The following is a 24,937-nucleotide window of genomic DNA, read 5'->3' on the forward strand; positions in this document are numbered from 1 at the left end:
ATGTATTGACAATATAAAATACAATTAGCTGAACATTATAAAGATTTCGTTCCATCGGACAATATCGAGGCCTTGTTAGGGGTAAGGTCAAATCTTTAATGAGAATACCGGCAGCCACTTGTGTAAATATGTAGGAACTGTATCTATAATGGAAACTTTGGCCAGAATCCAAAGTGCTGACAGCTTTTATCATACCCACACTTATGAAATATGACATCCGAGTCGGTGACAGTTGCTGGATACGTTGCGATGCTTCACATCGAAGACATTCGTATTAGCGTACAGGCGACGGTGGGTGATGAGTTCCATTCACAGTGTCGAAAAATATTTCACAGTACAAATCATCTACAGTATAATCATCGCTTCAAGCAGTTTATAGAAAGATATATTCTCTATTTTCCATCATCTTTATTCCTAGTTATTCCTTTCATGAGTCTGCATTGACACACAACATCTTCAATTTCTACATGTGAGATTGCTTATTCTCAAAGAATCCGCATCCTGGATTTAGGTCAGTAGGGTCTCCTTGGCCCTGTATGAGAAAACATCAAAGACCTTTACTTTATTACTGTGTCCTGAAGTTGTGATGGCAGTGACGTAGACGGCTGCAGAACATGAACCTCGCTCGGAGCTTCGGCCACGGTTTCCTTTAACATTGAAGTCCATATGCTTTGTTTCGGGAGGTATTTGAGAAACCACAGCCTTGCTCTGCAGGTCATGTAATCCAAACATATACTACACCATCTAGGATAAGTCCTGCTTAAAAAAAAAAAAAAAAAAAAAGGAAAAATCAATAAATATATACATTTTTTGTAAATAAAATGTAACATAACCAAATTAAATGCAGTAAACGCCACTTTAAAAATTCTGAAATATATTAAAGGAATTCTAACATTAGAAACCCTTGTTGAATGAAGACCACATCGGAATAGGCTGAAGAAAGGTTATTCTTCTCCAACTTTTTTTATTCTGATCTGCAACGCCGTTTCAATGTTATTTCGTTGTTTCATCGTATGCAAATGAGTCTTCAGAAAGTACAGGGGGCGTTCCCCCTTGCTGCCCAAAGACTCTCCAATGACGCCTTTGTCTTCTTCTCCCGACTGACTCTTCGCCGCGTCATCGGCCACCTCTTCAGTCGGCAGAGCTGAATGCGCATGTCGGTTCGGCCATTTTCCTGTGGCCAAATGGACACTCATGTAAGAGGCCACAGGAAAATGGCCGAATGGACATGCACAGTTGGTAGAGATGAGCGAACAGTAAAATGTTCGAGGTTCGATATTCGTTTCGTGTAGCCCCTCAGTATTCGACTACTCAAATTGAGTATCGAACCCTATTATAGTCTATGGGGGGAAAATGCTCGTTTCAGGGGTAGGCAACGTTCAACCAAATTATACTTACCAAGTCCACGAGTGAGGGTCAGGCTGGATCCTCCGAGAAGTCTTCTCCGTGCAGCGTCCCCGCGGCATCTTCCGGCTCTGAATTCACTCTGCCAGGCGCAGTCGGCTCTGCCCAGGCCCGATGCCTGGCAGAGTGAATGAAGAGCCGGAAGACGCCGCGGGGAAGCTGCACGGAGAAGACTTCTAAAAGTAGGAGAAGAACCAGCGTTAATTGGCCGACTGTATAGCATTCGGCCAATCAATGCTGGTTCTGCATCGAACTTTTACATTCGAACAGCAAGTGGTACTCGATCGAGTACGGGTATTTCGAATACCGTAGTATCCGATCGAATACCTACTCGATCGAGTACTACTCACTCATCTCTAGCAGTTGGCTCTTTCAGCTGAAGATGTGACCGATGAGGTGGCCAGGAGAAGAAGACAGAGGCATTGCTGAACAATCTTCGGACAGCAAAGGGGATGCTCCCTGAGTTTTTTGAGCAAAGGGGAACGCCCCCTGTGCTTTCTGAAAACTCATTTGCATATGTCAAAAAATATATATATATATCACCAGAACGGCGGTGTGGATCAGAATAATAAAGGTAGGAGAAGAATCGCTTTTCTTAAGGCTATTCCAATGTGTTCCTAGTTCAAAAAGGATTCTAATTATGGAATCCCTTTAATTTGCTAACAATTTACTAATATAATATTACGTGCATTGATATAGATATCCCTTTTCGTAAACAGCTTTGCCAAGCCATAGAAGCACAGTAGGCAGAACTTAATATTACTACCAATATTACCAATATTACTACACATCAGCAATATATTGTGAAATATTGTGTAGTATATAGAATTAGAAACATCAAGACAATGAATAAAGTTATCTGAATAATTGTCTTGTATAAGTAAAGTAACCTTGTATATTTGCTCATAATAACACTTGACATCATGAGAAGTCACTTTGAAACTTGTCAGAAAGCTCTTTCTAATAAGTGATCTTTGGAGGAGCTCAAGGAGCGAGATTGTGATTGTCAATGATTAAGGTCACGTTCCCTCTGTAAAGACCGTCCGATGTGACACGAGTGACACTCATTACATGACTGAGATGACTAATGAAATGGAATTGGCTTCCCTTGGAAAGCCCCATTTATGCCGGGGATCACCATTAAAAGCTTTTATCCTTCGATCTGATCTGATCTTCATCTGGGCTTAATAGTAACAATCTTTATATAATAAGGGTAAAATGAAATGAGATTGTTTGCTTTGAAGGACACGTTAACATTCTCGTAGTTTAATAAACATTAAAAAAAAAAAAAAGCCAAGACGTTGCCAAAATGTAAGTAGTTGGGGGTAGTGTCATTGTTTGGTGCCAGGTGAGTGCGTGCTCGGAAAAAACACATGAGATGTAAGAGGGATATAGAAAATATAGGAGTATTGGGAGCAGCAGATCCAGAGAAATAATAGATGAATGTGATTATTTGTATAAGGAAATAGAGATCAGCGAGTAGTACTCGATCGAGTAGGTATTCGATCGAATATTACAGTATTCGAAATACTCATACTCGATCGAGTACCACTCGCTATTCGAATGTAAAAGTTTGATGCAGAACCAGCATTGATTGGCCGAATGCTATACAGTCGGCCAATCAACGCTGGTTCTTCTCCTACCTTTAGAAGTCTTCTCCGTGCAGCTTCCCCGCGGCGTCTTCCAGCTCTTCATTCACTCTGCCAGGCATCGGGCCTGGGCAGAGCCGACTGCGCATGTCCACTTGTAGTGCTTGATGTAGGCCCAATGCCTGGCAGAGTGAATTCAGAGCCGGAAGATGCCGCGGGGACGCTGCACAGAGAAGACTTCTCGGAGGATCCAGCCCGACCCTCACTCGTGGACTTGGTAAGTATAATTTGATAGAACATTGCCTACCCCTGAAACGAGCATTTTCCCCCCATAGACTATAATAGGGTTCGATATTCGATTTGAGTAGTTGAATATTAAGGGGCTACTCAAAACGAATATCGAACCTCGGACATTTTACTGTTCACTCATCTCTAATAAGGAAATATTATATAATTTGTAATATATGTACTGTATGTAAGACTGAGGCCAGCCCGCTGCTGTATAGACTGGCAAAACCCCCCGCAAAGGTCCTGGACTGCGACCAGTGGTTGGGGACCCCTGCTTTAACCTATCAAGCATAAGTCATAACCACCAAGCGTAATGTATCTCTTAAAGTGACTGTAACCGCAATGTGTGCTATACAGTATCTCTATGTGAGAATAGTAACATTTAGTAATATTCAACAAGTAATTTGTTGAATAAAAAGCATATGTAAGTATACATAAGTATAGTGGTACGTTCCTACACATCCATTTCATTGCTCATCTACGGCATGTCTGTATACTAAAAAAGAAAATCAAAAAAGACTGTGCATGCTTTTTAAAAATTTTTTAAAAAGAGAGTCATTTTACTGACCAGACAACCTCACAAAACACTATATGGCCTACTAGACTCTTATCTGACATCTGCCATTATTAACCATGTGAACTGAATTGGAAACATCTTTCGGACTGACTGCCATTGTCCTCGCATTGATGATTCAGCTGACAGCCATAATATGACTCCTATCACTTAGTGATTCATTAGTAGATGAAATCGATAAAAGCCCTGAAGACAAAGACGTCACACCGAAAATATAATACACTCTTCAAACAGAAACTTTTACTGTGACCTCTATTAGGGGAAAAAAAAATCTGAGTCTTGTATAAATAGGACCGTGGACAAAAAATAGCTAAGTAAGCAAGAGAGGTACGGCTCCAGCCTGAGCGACTCTAGTCCAGGACAGAAAAGAGCCAGGCGACATCTTATCACTTAAGTGTACAGCAAAGGTGACATTGTGACTATCAGTGACTGTAGGAATGTAATCAAATTAACGTGAGGGACCGAACCCACCAGTTTCATCTGCACATTCACCCAACCCTTCTTTAGTGATAAATCAAATATGAATTTTTTCCAAATTCAAGACATAGGTATATGTTTTTTTACTGGTACACAAAATGAACCTTGCATATGGCCTAGGGTTCGATCGAACCCTGGTTGAGAACCACTGCTCTAGTAGTAAACTCATCCACATTGACATACATTATGGCTACAGATGGCTCCTTCGGTTTCTTACAGCAGCCACATGACAAAGACAACTCGTTGACATTCATATGCTGTGACATTTGCAGAGTTTGCTGTTTAGAGATGGGGAGGAGGGTGAAGGTGATGAGATGTCCTCAGATGAGTGATGGGATGACCCGCTCTGAGATGTGATACTCAGGAGACGTTTATCATTTATCCTATATGTTAAGATCTAAGCTGTGTTATAAATTACAGCCTGTCAATGGGTTTCGCCAGCCTGTCATGTTATGAACTGACTTCACGGGAATTGGAGTCCTTAATGGTGGTATGATATGTGGACACATTTGTCCCTGTAAGTTATATCACAAAATGGTAGTGTAACATCTCTGCCTGTTCAGGTCACTGCGCCACCCTCTGCTCATATGCGGCGGTGCAGGAGGCGTGTGCAGTTTAGTTCCTTGCTTAGAATTTTTGGTTGCACTGTGTGAACACGGCTCTAGTTCTTTAATTGAATTTGCACCACACCCGTCTTCAGCCCTTGTCTGCCTCTGTCCATGAAGTAGTTAAATTTGGTCTTGCCCTGTGATTGACAGCCTGTCTTCCTGTCAGGTCCAGGGCGGATTCATCCTCCCCTATTTAGTCTTGGCTCACATTCACACTGGTGCCTGTTATTGCCTCGTGCTTGCTGGCTTTCTCTTGCTGGTAATTTTCTTGTATTCTTAATCCTGACCTTGGCTTTTCCTATTGACTACTCTTTTGCACTTCGATTTGGCACTGCATTGCTCGACTGTTACCTAACCCTGGCTAGCTGAGCTCCCTTTGTTGTTGTTTGTCTTGTCTGCGTTTTGTGTGTCATATATAGGTAGGGATCGTCTCCAAGTTGCCGCCTATTACATAGGATAGGGCCTGGCAAGAGGAAGGGACAGTGGGGGGCTTCAGCTTAGGGCTCACTGTCTCTTGTGCCCCTTCCTCCAGGGTTCTCCAGCAGCTACTGGGGAATTGTCATCTAAGCAATTCCCTATCAGGTAAGGTTCGTAAAGTCTTTGAGCATCTTGCATTATATTTAAGGTTCAGATCAGTTATTTCAGATGTTTTTTCACTTATTAGGGATTGTGGGATGATGAATATTTGAGGATATTTCTAAATCCAATTCCAGACTTGCAGATATATACAATCTGGATCTAGTTATGGTGATGTTATACAATTCCCCGACAAAGGGCAAACCAAACAAAATTTGCTAAATTTAATGAAGCTCAAATATATTTGCATACAACCAAAAAACTTCATCTGTCCCCATGGCTGTAAATATGCTTGCAAACCTATTTGCTAGATTTTTAGGTTAGCACTATTATAAGTGAGGACCTTAGTTTCCATTTTCCTTACTTATCTTGGCAAGAAAGTCAAGTAAGCCCTTGGGAGGAACATTTGTGTATACTCTAATAAAACAAGTAAAAGTGCTTGCTGTTTTATTACTAGTACATGCTGAGTGAGACTCCTTTTGCTTAGTAAATGATCAACATTTATATTAAAAAATATACTTTGCACCAGCGATAGCCTTTGTCAGCTTATGGGGATTAATATGCATCAATATCCTTTCGTATCTGCAGTGCATTTGTTTTCGAACACTGCAATTTTACAGGCAGGGTGCTGGAATCTCGCTAAATCTCCCCCCAGGTTCTTAACTTAGGTGTGGTCCAGGGCGCATCTGGAGTAGGCCTCAGCCCAGGTCTAGATCCTGGGCTTATTACTGGCTGAGGCTGCTGCATTGCAGTGCAGTTCCATGGAGTGAAAGGAGGTGTGTGGGTCTGACCAGTCAGGTGAGACCAAGTTGGCTTATTTTGTTTGTTTGGCTGATAGTAAGCCACATGTATAGTTAGACTTAGTTAATAGACTGCATGGGCATCAATTACATAGTTACATAGTAGATGAGGTTGGATAAAGACATCAAGTCCAACTTAAAACCCCACAGTGCTCTACAGTGTTGATCCAGGGGGAGGCAAAAATACGCATGAGGCTTATGCCAATTGCCCCATTTCAGGGGAAAAAATTCCCTCCTGACTCTAAGTAGTTAAAAGATCTGGGCTTGATTGCAGATGTGGCATTTGCATTTGGAAGCTGTTGTCATGAACCCACAACATGCGGTCAAAGGAGCTCTCAATGTAAGTGAACCAACACATCATTACGCTGAAAAAAAAAAAAAGAAGAAATCTATCAGAGAGATAGTGGACATTGGAAATGGGAATGAGGGATGGCCAAAATAGCAGTTTGATACATTGTGGTAAAAAAAAAAAATGCATGCATTGGTGAGCTTGGGAAATCAAAAAGGTTTGGACGCCTATGGAAGACAAATGTTGGTTGATCACATAATCCTTTCCATGGTGGGAAAAAAATAAATCTTCGCAACATCCACCCAAGTGATGAACACTCTTCAGGAAGTAAGTGCATCAATATCTAAGTCTACCATAAAGCATAAATTTCATGAAAGAGAATCCAGAGGGTTCACCAAAATAATCAGCCTCATGAATGGAAAGATCAGATTAGACTTTTCTAAGAAGAAAAAAAAAAATCCAAAGACGCCGGGCCAGGTCTGGAACCACGTTGTTTGGAGAGATGAAACTAAGATCAATCTGTACTAGTATGATGGGAAGAAGAAAGTATGGCGAATGCTTACAACGGCTCATAATACAGAGTACACCACATTCTCTGTAATACATGGTGGAGGCAATGTGGTGGCATGGGCAAGGATGACTTCCAATGGCACTGAGTCACTAGTGCTTATTGATGATGTGACAGAAGATACCGGATGAATTCAGAATTGTACAAGGATATACTTTCTGCTCAAATTCAACCAAATACAGTAAGATTGACAATGAACAGATGGACAATGACCCATCTTTGATCTTCAAAAGCAACCCAGAAGTTTTCTTAGGCAAAGAAGTGCAATATTCTACAATGGCCTAGTCAATCACCAGATCTCAACCCGATCGAACACACCTTCCAATTGCTTAAGACAAAACTTAAGACCAAAAGACCCTCAAACAAGCAACAGCTGAAGACTGCTGCAGTAAAGGCAAGGTTTTGGTGAGGTCCATGGATTCCAAATTCAGACAGCCCTTGTCTGTAAAGGTTTCTCTTCATAATATTAAAATTAACATGGCAATGTTAATTTGTCCAATTACCTTTGAGCCCATGAATAAGGCAGCTTTGAAGAAAAATGGTTGCGATTCCTAAACGTTTCACAGGATGTTTTCGTTCAACCCCTTGGACTAAACCTGAAAGTCTACAGTTCACTTATCAGTTATCTCAGTTATTCCATCTCAACTCCAATGTGGTGGGATATAGAGCCCAAATCATGAAAATTTTGTCACTGTCCAAATATTTCTGGACCTACTTGTATTGTCAATAATGTTGTCTGTGATTTACAAAATAATCTGCCGAAAATTGATCTCTACAGAACAAGACATGTCAATTCAGTGGTCGGCCAATGTGAAAACAGAATTATTCAATATTTTTTATGTATAGATAAATAATTTATAACTAATGCATTAAAATGCAATAATGAACTAGGTCAATGTATGATCACATTTTATTTTTTCAAATCATAGAAGCATGCAGGCTCTATGACAATTCAAGTAGTATTTTAAGATCCGCACTCACCTAACATGCTCTTGACCCTATATTACTTGTCTCCTGGAATAGCCGACCTGGTCCACTGATCCAGCTGGACTCTGCATAGAGCACTCTGAAGTTTAAGGTTATGGTGGCGGGCCTTGTACAGGGTTACAGATCAAGGATGATGAGTAACCTATGGTCCTGAGCTGGAAAGGGTTAAATTATACAAAAATAAATATCAGTGGAATGATGTACATTGAGATTCTAAATATCATGAGCTAATACGTTTTTCTATTAAATTGTATTTTGTAATCAACAAAATCCCCTGGATCTTACTGTAGGGGATTGTAGGGTTATAGGTTGGACTTGATGGACTGATGTCTTCATCCAACCTCATCTACTATGTAACTATGTAAAGTAATGAGGTACATCAGGTCATGATTTAGATTTCATTTCATATTACTTTTTCGAAAGGTGAATTACATTCTATCTATCTATCTATCTATCTATCTATCTATCTATCTATCTATCTATCTATCTATCTATATGAATCAAATTCAATACCAAATCACCATATGCTAGAAAATCCATTGACAGGCTGCAATCACACATATGTAAAGAGTTTCACAATCTGCTCTTGAAAAGCTGCTCATCTCATACCACACATCATCTCAAATGTTGAGCCAAGATGAAAGGTATAGAAAGACGTATGTCAATCTATTTGAATTAAAAGTTTAGGTTTTGGTCCTTTTAGTTTTGGGATGGTTTCATATATAATTCCTAATACCACACAAGCACAGTCATTAGGACTAATTATATAGGAATCTAACGAACCATGAGTATATATTGGTTGTGTAGGTAGATTCCAGAAAAATAGAAGAAATCCCCAATAAGTCCATACAAATGGTTTCCTATTTGGACTCAAGGAAAAGTGTCTTGGTACAAGCTCATCACATGGTATCGGGAACACAGGGCAATCTCAAAAAGCTTCCAAGAAATTTTCATGTATAGTATTAAAAAAATCTGCAGAAGATTCTCTAAATGGTAAAGCGACGAGCTCTTAAGAACTTGGGCTGTGAACTTGAAGTACAAATCGCCCTTCCTTTAAGAAAATCACGGCAGGTAAGTCTTCTCAAGATGAAATTATATCAGATGCTAATACAACTTATAAGATACAAGTAATGTGATCACTAAGAGCATGAATTGGGGGTTTACCCCGTTGGAAAACATTATTCTGACTATACTTGTCTGGACACTTGGAACTTCACCACCATAAAAGATAAAGGTCTTCTGACAAATATACTTGAAAAATTGAGAAAATATTTGCTCAAATTTGTCAGTTTTGGTTGTTAAATCAATTTAGGCTATTAGTTACGTAGAATAGCTTTACACTGGGATAAGCTAAAAAACATCTACGCTTGGGGAATACAGTAACCAATCCACAGATTGGGGAGTAGTATATAGGCCCATCTAGGATGTCAGGGGTTTCCCCCTAAAAAACAAAATGACTGCAAGGTGTAATAGTCCCTGAATTTCGCAGGATTGTTTCAGGGTTTGGCATTCTGTAAAATAATCCTCACCACCCTCAAAAGGATGAGAGTAGGTGTCCTAGAAGTACACAGAGAGCCAGTAGGTAATCTGTTCCTGGTCACCCTAAAAAGAACATGCCGCTACGTAGACGGTCAGACTAGTGTTTATGCTGGAACCTAGCTGTGGCCCTGGCTATCCTTAAAGGCCAAACTCTATCATACTAAGGACCTGGTGGCATGACTAGAGATTGTTCAGGGGATATATCTGAAATGAAGATAAGCCCAGCATTTGGCGTGGCAGTATGACTAGAGATATGGTCCCTGCCCGGGCTCAGGAACACTCCGATATACTTATCCCTCAGCCCTCACCCCTGCCAATCTTGACGTGTCGCCAGTGGGTTGGAACTCTCATAGTGTCAGCAGAGTTATATGCCTAAAGTGTCACCAAATTCTGCAGAATGAGGTGATTCCAGTCTCCTTTCCAGATGCCCACACTTATCTTCTCTATTCCCACAAGGTTAATATGATTGGTGTTCCCGCCATGCTACTAAAGACAGTCTGTACTCTGCTACTTAAAGTAAGTAGGACTGAACTGTAATAGATAGCACATGATTCTTTATCTAAATTTTATCTTCACCACAGTAAAGTATACTTATGTGCTTCAAGTGCCCAGACTGAATTTTAGCCCCGGTCCAGCTCAGATCTTAAGAATATTTCACTATATAATTGATATAGAAAAATCTAGCCTTCCTGAAAATGTAAATGAAGTGGAGCGAGTAGCGTTATTCAGAGCAGATAACTTGCTGCATTGTGATATCACGCCATTGAAAGCCATTGAGAAAAATAAAATTAAATTAGGTTTTACTGTAGATATAACTTGTCAACTGTAATGTTAAACTTTTGCTACATCTGTACATTGATTTTTGCTTGGCAGTGAATGTTAGGATTATTTTTACAGGCCAGTTAGCTGTCAGCAGGAAGAGCAACCTGCTGAATTATGCATCTGAAGAAGCCTTGTCTTTCAGCTAAGCGCACTGACTACGGTTATTATATTGGTGCAAATCCCCTTCTTAGCTCCCCCAGTTTCCATTTTTACCTTTCTATAAAGCAAACCAATTAGATCCGTCTTGTGCAAAAGCTGCTTAGAGCAATAATTTAAATCATCAGATTTATAACCTCGATCTCGGCATTGAACAAGCTTTGCCTTGCTAAATGAAGTGTCAGCCATAATACTTTTGTAAGACAATCCATGCAAAGCAAGTCTGAGACGTTCAGTAAGGCGACAATCAGGTAACAAAATATAATGCTATTTATCCATTATCTCTTAAAGAAAACATGTTAAATGGACCAAATCTAATTTTATATGACCTACAAGGTATCTTGCGTTAGTTTTTACTTTCCCCAAGGTCCATCACTTTCCCAGAAGGACGAAGAAGGGACAGCACCAATTTGGTGAGCAAGGAGAGGGGGCCATTTTAGTGCTCAAGACATGGAATAAATACCGCTTTATGCCGACATGGAAATACTGAAATTTAAGTGGTGTTGAGAAATAGTCCCAAAATGTCCAACAGGAAAAAAAAATGGTGGAGAATGCAGGACATTTAATTGGAGATGGGAAAGTGAATATGTTTGTACTTCAAGAGGAAAACAAATGGTATGCCTGTTGTGTTATGGGATAGTATTGTGAGGCATTGGCAATGTAGTACAATATATGGCAGGGTTTTGGTAACGCAATATGGTGTGACATAGGAATAGAGTGTCCATATTTTACAATATATGAAGGAGTAGTTGCATTTAAAAAGTGTTAAAATTATAAACCTCTGGATCTCGCAATAGTCTAATACTTTGGTTTGTCTGCCCCTGAAAGGGGACAATCTAAAATTGGTTGAGGCAAGATTAGAAGCAATGTCGGGAAATATTATTTTTCTGAAAGACTAGTTGAGACTTGGAACAATCTACCAACAGATGTGGATGGGAAATTTACAGTAAGTGGATAGAAGCATATGTCTAACGTAAAATAAAATAAGGGCTGACAAGATGGACCATGTGTTATTTTGTCCTGTCAATCTTTTATGGTTCAACGTTGGGCAACACTGTATACTTATCATAGGCATATATGACGGCTCCCATGATTGTATTTGCTTTGGCAGCGGCTGCCTATGACTATTGGCTTAAGTAAAATTTACTGTCCACCGATATTCCCAAATTTTTTGGTGGCAGCTTTACTTTTTAATATGAAAATCTAGTTTTGTTCTTTTACCCATGTGCATAAGCTTACATCTTTCCACTTCCCGTCTCTTTCTTTGTTTAAGCCTCTAGATCCCCCAAAACCTTATGTGATTTATTATCTTCCTCTGGGTTGACTAGTTTATAAAGCTCAGTATCATCACTTACGAGAAGTAATCAGTCATGTTTTCTAATCCTCCACAACTTCTTTAACCCAATTAAACAGTTGTAAATTGTTGTAGATTTCGGTCACCATTCACACCAAAAACGTGGTGTAAATTATATTGAATTAGGGGCAGGTGATTGCCCCACCCACCTTTTGAGAGTGGTAATGGTGGCATAAAGGCATCACTTTTGACTATTACATTCTAAGATTTTCAACTTTTTTGTCGCCAAATACTGGAGCAAATTCTTAATGAATCTGCTCCATTGACGTTCATTTTCCTCAGCAACTTCATCGCTTCTCCTTGACTTAGAATTGCACCTCACACGCCGCTCAAGACCAATATTTTTTTTTTGACCCAGTTCACTGGTTTCTTACACAAAAAAAAAAAATCCCAGGTCTACATGTTGGTGTGATTTCAGTCTTAAATAGGGTTGAGCCGATCTTGAGATTTCAAGATCGATTTTAAAATTCGATTTCCGATCATTTTCCAGCCGATCTTGATCCCGATCTCATGAAATTTGCTCGATCGCCGATCGGATTCCGATCTTTTCCGATCCCGATCCTCAACCCTAGTCAATGCTTCTCTATGGGAAAAGTCACTTTTAGGGTTGAGCCGATCTTGAGATAACCTCCGATCTTGATCCCGCTGGAAAAGATCGGGTCGGAATTCCGATCACGATCGTGAAATTTACTCGATCACCGATTGGAATCCGATCTTTTCCGATCCTGATCGCTCAACCCTAGTCTTAAACCTTCTAGATCCACGTAGATATGTATTGTGAGAAGGTGACAGGCAGGGTACTGGAATCACGCTATATCTCCCCCAGGTTTCTGACCTATGTGTGGTCCAGTGCAGGTCTTGAGTAGGTCCCAGCTCCAGATGGGAGTCTTGGCCAGAAAAATACTGCAGATTCTGCACTCCAATGCAGATCCATGGAGTGAAAGGAGGTTTGTGGTTCTGTCCTGTAACCCTGAGTCCGGTGAGACAATATTGCGCTTGTTTTGTGTGTGTGGCTGGTAGTAAACCACATGTATAGTTAGGTTAACATTGCTGTTTAGTTAGTAGCTCAGACGAGCAGGTATTTATTTTGTTAAGGCTGTATTTTGTTTTGCTCATTTTGTTCCTGAAGTCAAGGTTTATTTATTTTCCTGTTTTTTGTTTTTTTTTTCTAAATAAACTGATTTGCTGCATATGTTGTGTACCTGTCTTGACTGGTTGGGTCCGCACCACTGTTTGTTCCAAGCTACCTTCCCCACAGTATCTGTGACAAGAATGATAAAACCACTTTAGAATAAGTTCTTACATTTGAAGTTTGTTTTCTTTTGTTAAGAAAGATCTCACAATCCATTATGTTTCTTATATAACTGATCTTTTCAAGATTTTCTATCATTCTTTAATGTATCTTCAATCAGCATCTGTCTTGTGTATTGTAGAACCAGCTGTAATATTCCACTTTATAAGAGTTTACATGATGTTCTAGGGCAAGTATTCCACTTAAAGAAAATGTCAGGAAGTGACAAGCACGTTAAAGATGAATAAGGAACAGTGATATTGAAGAGAGAAGGTCTGTAAAGTACAAGACCTGCTGAGTCAAAAGCTAACAAAAGCGGCATTTACAATATACGGCGTTTCTCTCCGGCTCCATATAGCTGTGCCTTGCCTAGACAAAGCTTCAGAAATTGTGTGATGGTCATTTGTCAAGGTGACAAGTCTAATTCGAAACTGTTTGTACTCTCTGCGGGCACCGAACAAATGAACAGTCTTGAAAGGCGCTGAAATGTATACGCAGTCATGATCTCACTTTAGACGTAGCGACTAAAGGTTTGGACATACAAATTAGCCATTATTCTAACAAATCAAGTCTGTTTGATCGGAATCAAATTCACAGTTTTAATGCCCTCTAGGGTAATGGCTCTCGGGTTTATGAACATAGGGTGGCATTTTCTTTATACGACACAACAAGAAGCCATGAAATGTGCCAAGCCGATGACATTCCCAGGTAAGAACATTTCTTGGAATTCTTGTGCCCCAATGCAAAGTCAGGAACATGGAATCCCACCTATCACCTATGGCCACTTTAATAACACTGGTATCTTTTTATGTAGCAGATAGACTTATGGTCTATCTAAGGTCTGCGTTCTATAATCCGTATGGGGAGTCCACATGGAGACCCCCCTGAACAGACTATTAAAGGCATTGGCAAGTGGTGAGCTTATGAAAGCACATGGACCCCATAGACTATAATGCTTGAGAACAGAATTTACAGATTCCAATATGGTGTATACTTATACAAATAGTGCACTTGGAGGGGCAGTAGATGTGGCCACCAGTATCTGACATGTCCATGGAGTATTGTACAATGTACAGTGATACTAAGCACCAGAGACATTAGAGCGGGGGTTGTCCTCTCCCCTTGGTGATCTGTCGCCATTATTCTTAAAGGGATTCTATCATTTTTTTTTTTTTTTTTCTAAAAGCACATCAGACTAGCCTTTAGAAAGACAATTCTTCTCCTACCGTTATTTTTCAGGTCTTCACATCGTTTTTTATTAGCTTTAGCAGGGGCTCATCAGGGGCTGTTAGGTCTCTCTTCTGCTCCTGACGCGTCTCCTCCTCTTGACTCCTCTTCTTACACAAGACCACCACAAAATGGCGATGTGATATGCTTAGTCGGCTGTTCCGACAGCCGATTTGAGGGTCTCGTGTAAGAGGAGGAGTGAAGAGGACATGTCAAGAGCAGAAGACAGAGGCAGAGCTGGAATGGATGACATTGGTGGCTCTGGAGTGGTAACATTGGAACATCAGGAGAGTGGCGATAAAGATCGCAAAATTGAGGCCAAAGACCCTGATCTTATCTCCGGTCATGTTTCTGGTGCCCAGTTTCACAGACTACAAGCTGCAGTGGCCTAGACATGACGGGAGCCATCACTGACTAAAGGGGTAAAAGGGCAAAGTCAGCAAGGGGGGTTGGTCTTAGCTGTGACGTCATCCCCTTGTGTACTTCTTTGCCTAAGATCACTTACACCTATTCGATAGATATGTCTATTTGAGTTGAATTTCACTACTCTATATTCTGACATCATCCAATTCATTTGTACATTAGTCATCCCTTTGACATCAATGTAAAAAAATGACAGATGGAAAAATGTACACTATTACTAAAATAACCAGGAAGCAGAATTCTGCATTCAGTGCTCAAGTAAGTCAATATGTTCCATAGATGGATGACAACCAATGATACAAGAATGGCTGAAGGCATTTCACTGAAACCCGTGTTCCAGTCCATATGTTTAGATCTCTGAAACAAAGTATAACAATGGATTTAAAGATGTATGTGTTATATGGCTTCTGATACCACCAGGGTCCAGGGCCTAGTAGCGACTGCGACTACTGTATCGCATATCCGTCCCAATCACAGGCCTCAGTGGTGACCCCGGGCGCCTGATGTCACAAGAGCGTACCGGACACTGTGAAGAGGCAGAGATTCCGCACTAGATGCAAAGAAGCCCAAAAGAAGTCATGGAAGGTGAGATTAAATGTTTTTTTGTTTTTTTTTGTTACCTCCCTTAGGCCTCCATCTATTATACTCTAGGGTCTGAAGAGACCTCAGAGTATAGTAATATACTCCCAAAATCCCAAAATATAATCCCGAAATGTTCAATTTCATTAAAAAACAAACAATTTGGACTATTCAGGTCGAATAAGGTGTATGGTTCTGTCCTGTAATCCTGAGTCCGGTGAGACAATATTTTGCTCGTTTTGTTTTTTTTGTGGCTGGAAGTAAGCCATATGTATAGTTAGGTTATCAGTTCTGCTTAGTTAGTTGCTCAGACGAGCAGGTTTTTATTTTGTTTTTGTCTGAAGTTAAGGCTGTATTTTGTTTTGCTCGTTATTGTGCCTGAAGTCAAGGTTTATTTATTTTCTTGTTTTGTTTTTTCTAAATACACCAATTTGTTGTACATTTTGTTTCCCTGTCTGGACTGTTTGGGTCCGCACCACTGCTTGTACTGAGCTAACTTCCGCACTATATTTAACTATATATATATATATATATATATATATATATATATATATATATACAGTATATATATATATATATATATATATATATATATATATATATATATTATTCTGGCATGCCCAATCAACTCTGTATGGTTGTACGATATAACTGAAAATATCTCCATAAAGCTGCGGCTGTATAGCCATGTACTAAGCAACCTGCTCCTGTATCCAACCCAGTGTGTACACTGTCATTTCTTATGTTATTACCAATCTTAAAGAATTACAACAAGTGCCATTGAGATTACCATTGTCATTCTTCATCCCTAACGCTATCTGAAGGTTGAGGTTATGAAAACCATTTGGGCATAAGACGCCCGTATGCTTCATGATGAAACAATTCTTTATTCTGAAGGTCATGTTATCATATGGAAACTATGGCCATTATCAGACGTGCTGAAATCACATTCCATAGGATACCGTCCAGCTACACTTTAGCTATAACATGCCTCTCTTACATGCCGCTATTGATTCCTTGCTTCCATAATGTAGTTTATTCGATACGTTGTCTGCATTGGGGATAGTTATGTATTTATTTCTCTTTCTTATATGTCTAGTGGACATAGTTCGGTTATATAGCATCTCAGTTACAGATTGTGAAGGTTGTGTTTGCTCTGTAAACCCGTTCTTTATACTAAGTGCTTGTACTTTTGTCTGCTTTGTCCTCTAGCACTTCACCTTCTCTTACTTGCTTATCTCGGCCCTATCTTAGGAATGCTTTCTCATTGTATATACACTGCCTACATTAAGTAAACCGTCCTTAGGAGCAGAACAGCAAAGTGATCTCTGTTAATTTGTAAAGAAACAAAGGAAAAAAAACAACACCTATAAAGAGAGTGAAGCCAGGAAAATATACTGTCTGCAATCTTACAATCTCCTTAACACCTTAGCAATGTTTCTTTATTGGATCCTGATGCATTCCTGTTTGTATATGTGTAATCTGATTTTATTAAGAATTTTCAACAGGTTAGTAAGGTAACAAGAGAAGGAACTGTAGGAACCTTGACGACATTGAGGACCCATTGGGATCGCAAGAAGACATCGTACGAGTAGTAGAGTCAGCTCTTGTTGGGGTTGTCGAATAAATAGTAGTGAAATGTGCTCAGTACAAGAATATAACAACCACAACTAAATAAAACCCGAGGTAACATTCAAGCTAACAATGGAAAAACAAAGCAAAAAATGAAGCATGGATATAAGAGGCAATTGGCATGAGCCTCATGGGATTTTTTGCCTTCCTCTGGATCAACACTGTAGGGGGTTGTAGGTTGGACTTGATGGACTGATGTCTTCATCCAACCTCATCTACTATGTAACTATGTAAGAAGGGTAAGTACAGTGCCTCAGGCTACCATACCCTATCAACTAGATCATCCGCCATGATCAATTTAGTCTTGGACCATAATCAAGCTTGCTAAGTAGTGAGGAATCTACTAGTAAGAAGAGTATCCTTGTCTACACCTTCCTCCATTCTCATAATAAGGTTAACATCTTGAATTCATTCAACCATGGTTGGGGGTTTGGTGCTTTGCTAGTGTCACAAGTTGACCACATGAGCAGCCAAGAAGTGGTAGAACAGGACCTTCTTAGCCTACATGAACCCGTCCCAGACCTTCATGAGCCAATACATTTCATTAATGAGCCCAGCTGCCCAGACCCGGGAATGGGACCTTCACTGACTTTTGCTCATGGCTCTCTGAACAGAACCATAGTTGTGTCTATGGAGCCACAAAAAAGTAGTGGTTTAGTGTACTAACTGGTTAAAACCAGGCTAAATGCATGGTGTACATGGAGACACAAATTTTAGAAGTATGGACAATAGTGCTGGTTGTGGAGATGTCCCGAAGTACAGTATATATGTATATATGATTAATACTATTGATGTCCCTATGCTACCTTGTTACACTCTAAGCTATTTCTCAATTCAATAAGAACGTTGTAGAAGAATGTAGTTCCGCAGCGCTGCTTATTTAGTCTCGGGAAACGACTCCATGTATTGGCAAAGGGAATATAAATAAAGCTGCATGAGTCTGTCACATGGCAAAGTATCTAAGCCAACATGGATATAAAGGGCAGCCTGATGTGATAAGGGTAGCTTACAGGAGTAGAGGACACACTGGAATTGAGATATCTGTGGCCTTGAGGAAATCAATTTTCAAGACATTCTTAACCCCTTCCTGAAATCTGATGTTTATGTATAGTGGAAGTTAGAAGGAGAAATATGTTGCTGGCTCAGGAACTAAGCCCATAGCTGTGTTATACCGCTGACACATGGCGGCAGCAGATGAGACTGGCAATAATTTCGATCCTGCAATGCTGTAACGGAACAAAATTCTGAGCGCCATTAATGATTCATGGTAGCGAATTCCATAAAATGACTGCAGCATGTGAGAAGTCATGCAGGTTGGAGAGAGAAGACAAAATGACCAATTGTAGGCCATCGACTGCCTGACAAATAATTGGATGGGGGTGAGAATAGAGATGTACGATGGTGCAGCATTGGGAAAATCTTTGTAAACAAATTTTACAAGAGAGTAGACGAGAGAAACAGAGAGTAGAGGTATCATTAACTGCTGGACAACTAGATCTACCTATCTGTGTTCATGAAGAGTGGAAACAAAGACTGTAATGTCCGTGTAATGGAATGATATTGGTGCTGGTTCTGGACCAGATTATGAGTGGTCCAGTAGAGAGATGAATGACAGGACAAGGCTACCCAAGACTTTTATAGAGGGATCTATTTAATCTGTTCCCAATGTGTTACAGAGTACAATAACAAGATGGCGGAGTGGGTGGAGGTGGTAAAAGATCCTAAAAATTTTGCCATTGATAAATCACACTGGAAGGTTCTAAGTGAATGGACCTTCATTTACGACTTTCATACAACCTAATGGAGCGCATATAATGGTTTCGTTATGGTGAATCCAGTCTTTTATGATTCCCACCTACTGACTAATGTACAAAGCAATTGCTGGTACATTACATTGTAATCTCTCATGTGCAACAGCCTTGGCTTTTTCTATGTTTTTTGATATTTTTGTTAAAATGAGTTTGACTACTGAGGCATAAAATATATAGTAATTTGGCGCCAGTGTGGATTGAATTAGTGACGGGGAAAGAGTTAATGAAGCATGCCTATATATGTATATATGTGTACACAGCTTGGCCTCTTCTCTCTGAAATTGGTTGTTCACAAATCTGTATTGTATAAATGTGGGGCACAACTCACCAAGACCCCATCGATCTGGTGATCTGTTCCTAAGGATAGGTCATTAATAATTAAAATCCAGATCCTTCCTTTTAATATTTCCCAGCTGACATCTGTCGGCACTATTTTCTTAATACATTTAGGCTAGTTTCACACTACGGTTTTCCTAATAGTTGTTTTGATCCTGAAAACAGATGGAAGGGAGCGTCAGTTGTTTTTAACATTGCAGTCAATGATGACTGATGCAAATGGAAAGTGTTCAGTTCGCATCAGTCATTCTCGTAGTTGACAACAAATTTGCGGGAGAGATTTATCCCTCCCTTGGCCTCGCCCATAACTCAACTGTATAGGTCTGTATTTCACACCCAGAAATGGCCAAAAAACTGCCAACTTTGGGGGGTTGATTTTACTCAATCCTGTCCTGCCCTGTCGGGGAAAGCCTGATTCCCTGACCGCTATAAATACTAGCCCAGGGGAGGTGACTTAAAATAATAAACACATATACTCACCTCTCCTGGGTTCAGCGTCCTCTCCGGCATTGTTCCGTCTCGTGACTGAGGCCTGTGATTAGGCCCTAGCGGTCACAGGGGGTAATGAAGTCACATGACTGCTGAGGACCAATCACAGGACTCAGCAGGGACGTCGGGAAGATGGTCGAAGATGCTGAAGACAGCCGGAGCCAGGATGCCCAGGAAAGGTGAGGCAAGGTGAGTATTAGTGTTTTATTCACCTGATGAAAGTTTGCACCTGAGCCCACAAGACACTTATTACATCACTGCTAGGTTTGAGCGATCGGGATCGGAAAGATCAGATCCCAATCGGCGATTGAGCAAATTTCACGATCGGGATCGGCTGGAAAATGATCAGAAATCAGATTTTGAAATCTCAAGATCGGCTCAACCCTACTGTATATATAAAATACAATTTTGTTTGAGCGATCGGATTCGGGAAGGATCGGATCCCGATCGGCGATCGAGCAAATTTCACGATCGTGATCGGGATTGGCTGGAAAATGATCAGAAATCAAATTTTAAAATCGATCCTGAAATCTCAAGATCAGCTTAACCCTAATCACTGCTATTGAGGTATCTGTTTGTGATTTTTTATTTTTAATGGGAACTGGCAATATGGCATGTTTGTACATCAAAGGGTTAAAGTATACTCATGTACTTTCTTATCCTATTATCGTCCTTATAGTGTTATATTATGGGGTTTGATTTGTGATTAATGATATTCCTTTTGCAGGACAAGAAAGATACCGGGGGGAGACTGCAAAATGGAGATTTCAGAGCAAGAAGTGTTCTTGTGACTTAAACGTCTTGGGAGAGCGAGTCCCAGGTGACATATTTATCAAGTGTATAAAAGTAGGATGGTTTTTGGCATTTTCAGTGACCCGTATACTGAACCACTGTCATGTGAAGGAGGCCATAGTATGGACTGGGCTATTCATGTCTTCGCTGCTAACTATAAGACAATAACTTTCTGAAGAAACTCCATAACAACAGAGGAATACATCTAAGAAGATTTGTGTATTTCTTGGTTATTCTATCCACAGGTCCAAGTATTCTCTCCCTGATATTGTATGATATTTTACCATATGTCCAATGTTCCTTATATCAAACATAACCGTGAACATAATAATTCTGATGGTCTATGTAATACAAGTATAGAAGAATCCCCAACCATGAACGTGTTAAACTACGCACATCCTATAAAGGCTTTTTTAACTATTGAATTGCATTACATGGTTTTGCCTTTAATAGTCCCACTATAGAAAAAAACTATCAAAATGTTGATAGGTTTTTAGACTTGGATCTTCAGAGTTCCTAGTTCTGTGTCAGCGGGAAGGATAGAAATGTTTGCAGGCTGAGATCTGAAGGAAAATGATTATTCTGATACCGAAGTGGAAAGCTGTACCATGTGAGCAGATAAGACGAAGGGTAGGATAAGACTGACAAAGTTCAGAAACCCTATTTATTTTTCACTTGATAAAATACCCACAAGGTAAGAAGAGAATATGTTCTTACATGTACAACACCAGTTATTTCACATAGATCATGAACTGTTTTGGGGGTTGTTAAAGGGATTCTATCATTAGAATCCCTTTTTTAACTAATACCACATAGGAATAGCCTTAATAAAGACATTAGAATTCTTCTCTGCGCCGCCGTTCCATAGAGATCTTGGTTTTTCTCGGTATGCTAATAAGTCTCCAGACAGCACCCCCATCTAAATACCGCGCATGCGCAGTTGGCTTCAGACAGAGCCGACTGCGCATGTTTGTTTGGCCATTTTCTTGTGTGTGGACGCATACACGAGCATACTGCTCGTGTAAGTGGCCACAAGAAAATGGCGAACAGACATGCACAGTCAGCTCCCCCTGAAGCCCAATGGCAGAGCCGACTGCGCATGCGCAGTATTTAGATCCCGAAGAAAGCATTGCTGGAAGAAGACAACTCAGAGGACGCGCCAGAGAAGCACGTCTGTAGAACATGGAGGCAGTGCTGGAGAGTTTTCACGCAGCACAGGGGCACGCCCAGTGCTGTTTGAATACTGGGGAACGTCCTCTGCTGTCTGGAGACTCATTAGCATACCAATAAAAAATGGGATATCTATGGAACGGTGGCGGAGAGAAGAATTCTAAAGGGTAGGGGAAGAATAGCCTTTCTTAAGGCTATTCCTATGTGGTGTTAGTTAAAAAGGGGATTCTAATGATAGAATCCCTTTTAGGCTGTATTCACACGGAGTAAACGCTGGCGTTTTTTGTGTGTTTTTTGCACATAGCGCCGCGTTTACGCCGCATAGCGTCGCGTTAACGCCGCGTATACGCCGCGTTAACGCCGGGCAACGCCACCGCTAAATAGCGCGGCGTTAACGCGGCGTATACGCGGCGTTAACGCGACGCTACGCGGCGTAAACGCGGCGCTATGTGCAAAAAACACACAAAAAACGCCAGCGTTTACTCCGTGTGAATGCAGCCTAAAAGAAAATTGAAATTGCAATAAAAAAGCTAAATAATGGGAATGTCCTCCATAGTTTATTTCCAGAGTTAACGTTCTGGGCCCAAGTGTAAAATATATATGAAAAGGTGTCCCATATAATAGTGATGTATTTACACAGGGCACTCGGGTTTCCCAATTCTCTTTGGTGGGGGGGTCAAGTGTTCAGTCTTTACCCTCCAGTGTTTATATACACAGTCCAGTCCTATTAATGTGACCACCGCCTACTTTTGACATCAACCTTAAATAACCAATCACAGAAGGCACGTGTCAGCAGCCATCTGGGTGCACTCATCATTGTGGAAGGCACGATGGATCAACACAAGTATGCATCTATCCTTGCGGACCATGTTCACCCCTACATGTGAATTGTTTTTCCTCAGGATGATGGCATCTACCAGCAGGACAATGCCACATGTCATAAAGCTCGCAGTGTACATGAGTGGTTCGAGGAGCACCAAGTTTACCGTACTCCCTTGGCCAGCAAATTCCCCGGACTTGAACCCAATCGAGAATCTGTGGGACCACCTCGATCAGTGGATACTCAACCGCGTAACCTAGCGCAGCTGGCCACGGCACTGGAGTCGGCATGGCTCAACATCCCAGTGATCATCACCACAACATCCCCTCTCTTCCTGCACGTCTCGCAGCGGTCCGCTCTGCCAAAGGGGGTTATTCTGGATTTTGACATTAATGTGACTGGACTGTGTATTTGTCACCTATTGTGTGAAAGTTTGTAGAGGTGAAAAATACTTAATTTTACCAGTTTTCCAAAAATACATTTATACTAAGTAGAAAAACTCCTTAAAGATTTAAAGCTATTCATTGGAAACTAAGCTCTAAATGATGGATTCAGGTCAACCGCAGTCTTGCAATTCATTTTTTTTCTTTTACTTAAGTTTAAGCAACAGTATACAATATTATTTTTTTAAAAAAATTCTATCCAACAATATTTCAACTCAAAAAATTACCTTTCTGTAACATTTTTGATGAAAGGACTACATTCCTTGCCGTTACTTTCTTGTTGGTTATGCGGCTTGTCCTCGTGGATGCCCTGCATATCATGTAGAGTTCGTTCTCCTGGACGTCGGATGTGAAGCAGGGTAAGAGGGGTTTCATTGCTAAGCGGACCCACGCGCCTACAGTGGAGTAGGCGTTGGTAGGCCGTACGGAAGTCTCTATTCAGAGCAGCATACAAAATTGGGTTAAGAGCTGAGTTGACGTAGCCCAACCACAGAACTATTAAGAAGGCTGTTTCATCAATTTCAGTGCCATTGACCCCTTGATATGTAAATACAGTGAAATAAGGGAACCAACAGATGATGAAGGCCCCCATTACAGCAGCCAAAGTAACAGTAGCTTTATGTTCTCGGACGGTGGGTAGTGTTGGACTAACAGCATTGCAGCAATTGGCATGATTTATTCTCTTGGCTTGTTCTCTGGCGATCTTGAAGATCTTGTAGTACATAAGACACATTATAACCAAAGGAAGATAAAAAGTTAGTATGCCGTCTACTAAAACATATTCTTTGTTCAGTTCAAGCTTACATTTTTCATTTCCATCTTCTCTAAGGTTTTGGATAGATGTATCATTTGTATTCCAGCCAAGGTGGATTGGAAGGAAGGAGACCATAAGTGATACCACCCATATCACTCCCATAGCTATGGCTACACGACACGGAGTCACAAGCATGGAGTAGCGAAGAGGGGCGGTAACCCCATAGTAGCGATCCAGACTGATCATGAATAGATTTAGAATAGAGGCCGTGCACAGCATAACATCCAGGCTTGTATAAATATTGCAGAACGTAGATCCAAATGGCCATTCTTCATGAAACACATTCAAGGCCGAAAAGGGCAGCACCAGAATACCCAACAGAAGGTCCGTAATGGCCAAAGAGACAATAAAACAATTTGTCATGCTTCGGAGCCGCCGATCAAATCCGACCGCCAGACATACCACCACATTGCCGCAGATGGTAATAATGATGATTAGAACCAGTATAACTCCAATGAGGACCTCGTATAGGATCGTAAGTGAATCCTTCAGGTCGTCGTCGTCGTCGTCACCCATGACAGAACACATTACTTTGATTCTGGTGGGTCTCAAAATAGTTTTTAGGATGTTGGTTTATATTGGCACAAAGGATCCTAACCAGTCATTGCTGTGTACGTATGGGGGTCCAGCAATGCCATATCCAGCTACGCATTGCTGGACCCCACCAGAATTTGACTGATATTAACCACTGACATATAGCTGTGAATAGGTTTTGTTTGCCAAAATTCAAGTCAATTTGTAAAATGTAAGGTCTTGTTTACTCTTTGACATTTAGTAGTGTTGACCATTTGTATTGCCATCCCGAAGCTTTCACCACAATAGATCATTCATAGCTGGCGGCAACAACAATTCTTTGGCACTTGTAGACGTCTACGGTTGGCGGCATTTTTCTTCATTAGGAGGACAGTTGTGCAAAGACTTTAACAACCTGAAAAAAATGAGTACAAAAGTTAAGTTTTCTAAAAAATGTGTATGTGACTTCTATTATGTTCCATCTATCACATTTTATCATATAGTCTTAGGCCTGGGATTCCATTGGGGGAGTTCGCTTGGGGACCCCCCCCCCCCCGAATGGAAAC

At 40.7% G+C, this 24,937-nt stretch overlaps 1 protein-coding gene across 3 annotated transcripts; it reads right to left on the bottom strand.

Annotated features, from left to right (window-relative positions):
* Positions 1 to 24,493, bottom strand: HRH2 (histamine receptor H2). Of its 3 annotated transcripts, none has more exons than XM_075276435.1 (3): positions 23,272 to 24,493; positions 8,155 to 8,315; positions 667 to 756 (listed from the first exon to the last, which is right to left on the bottom strand). In XM_075276435.1, exons 1-2 carry the CDS (start codon positions 24,384 to 24,386, stop codon positions 8,303 to 8,305), a joined length of 1,128 nt encoding a protein of 375 aa, XP_075132536.1. In that variant the 5' UTR covers positions 24,387 to 24,493; the 3' UTR covers positions 667 to 756; positions 8,155 to 8,302. The 3 variants fall into 3 exon arrangements, with proteins under 3 accessions (XP_075132534.1, XP_075132536.1, XP_075132535.1); XM_075276434.1 differs by having other exon boundaries at positions 674 to 759; XM_075276433.1 differs by lacking the exon at positions 8,155 to 8,315 and having other exon boundaries at positions 1 to 759.
* Between the last annotated feature and the right edge of the window lie 444 nt (positions 24,494 to 24,937).

This window comes from Leptodactylus fuscus, chromosome 5, assembly GCF_031893055.1.
Source record: "Leptodactylus fuscus isolate aLepFus1 chromosome 5, aLepFus1.hap2, whole genome shotgun sequence".
Lineage (NCBI taxonomy): Eukaryota > Metazoa > Chordata > Amphibia > Anura > Leptodactylidae > Leptodactylus > Leptodactylus fuscus.

Excerpts from the sequence above, each read along its gene's own strand:
- HRH2 (XM_075276433.1), bottom strand. The coding sequence starts at position 24,386 with ATGTGTTCTGTCATGGGTGACGACGACGACGACGACCTGAAGGATTCA. Across the intron at positions 760-23,271 it reads ATCAAAAATGTTACAGAAAG|CAGGACTTATCCTAGATGGT; the intron begins GTAATTTTTTGA and ends TTTTTTTTTAAG.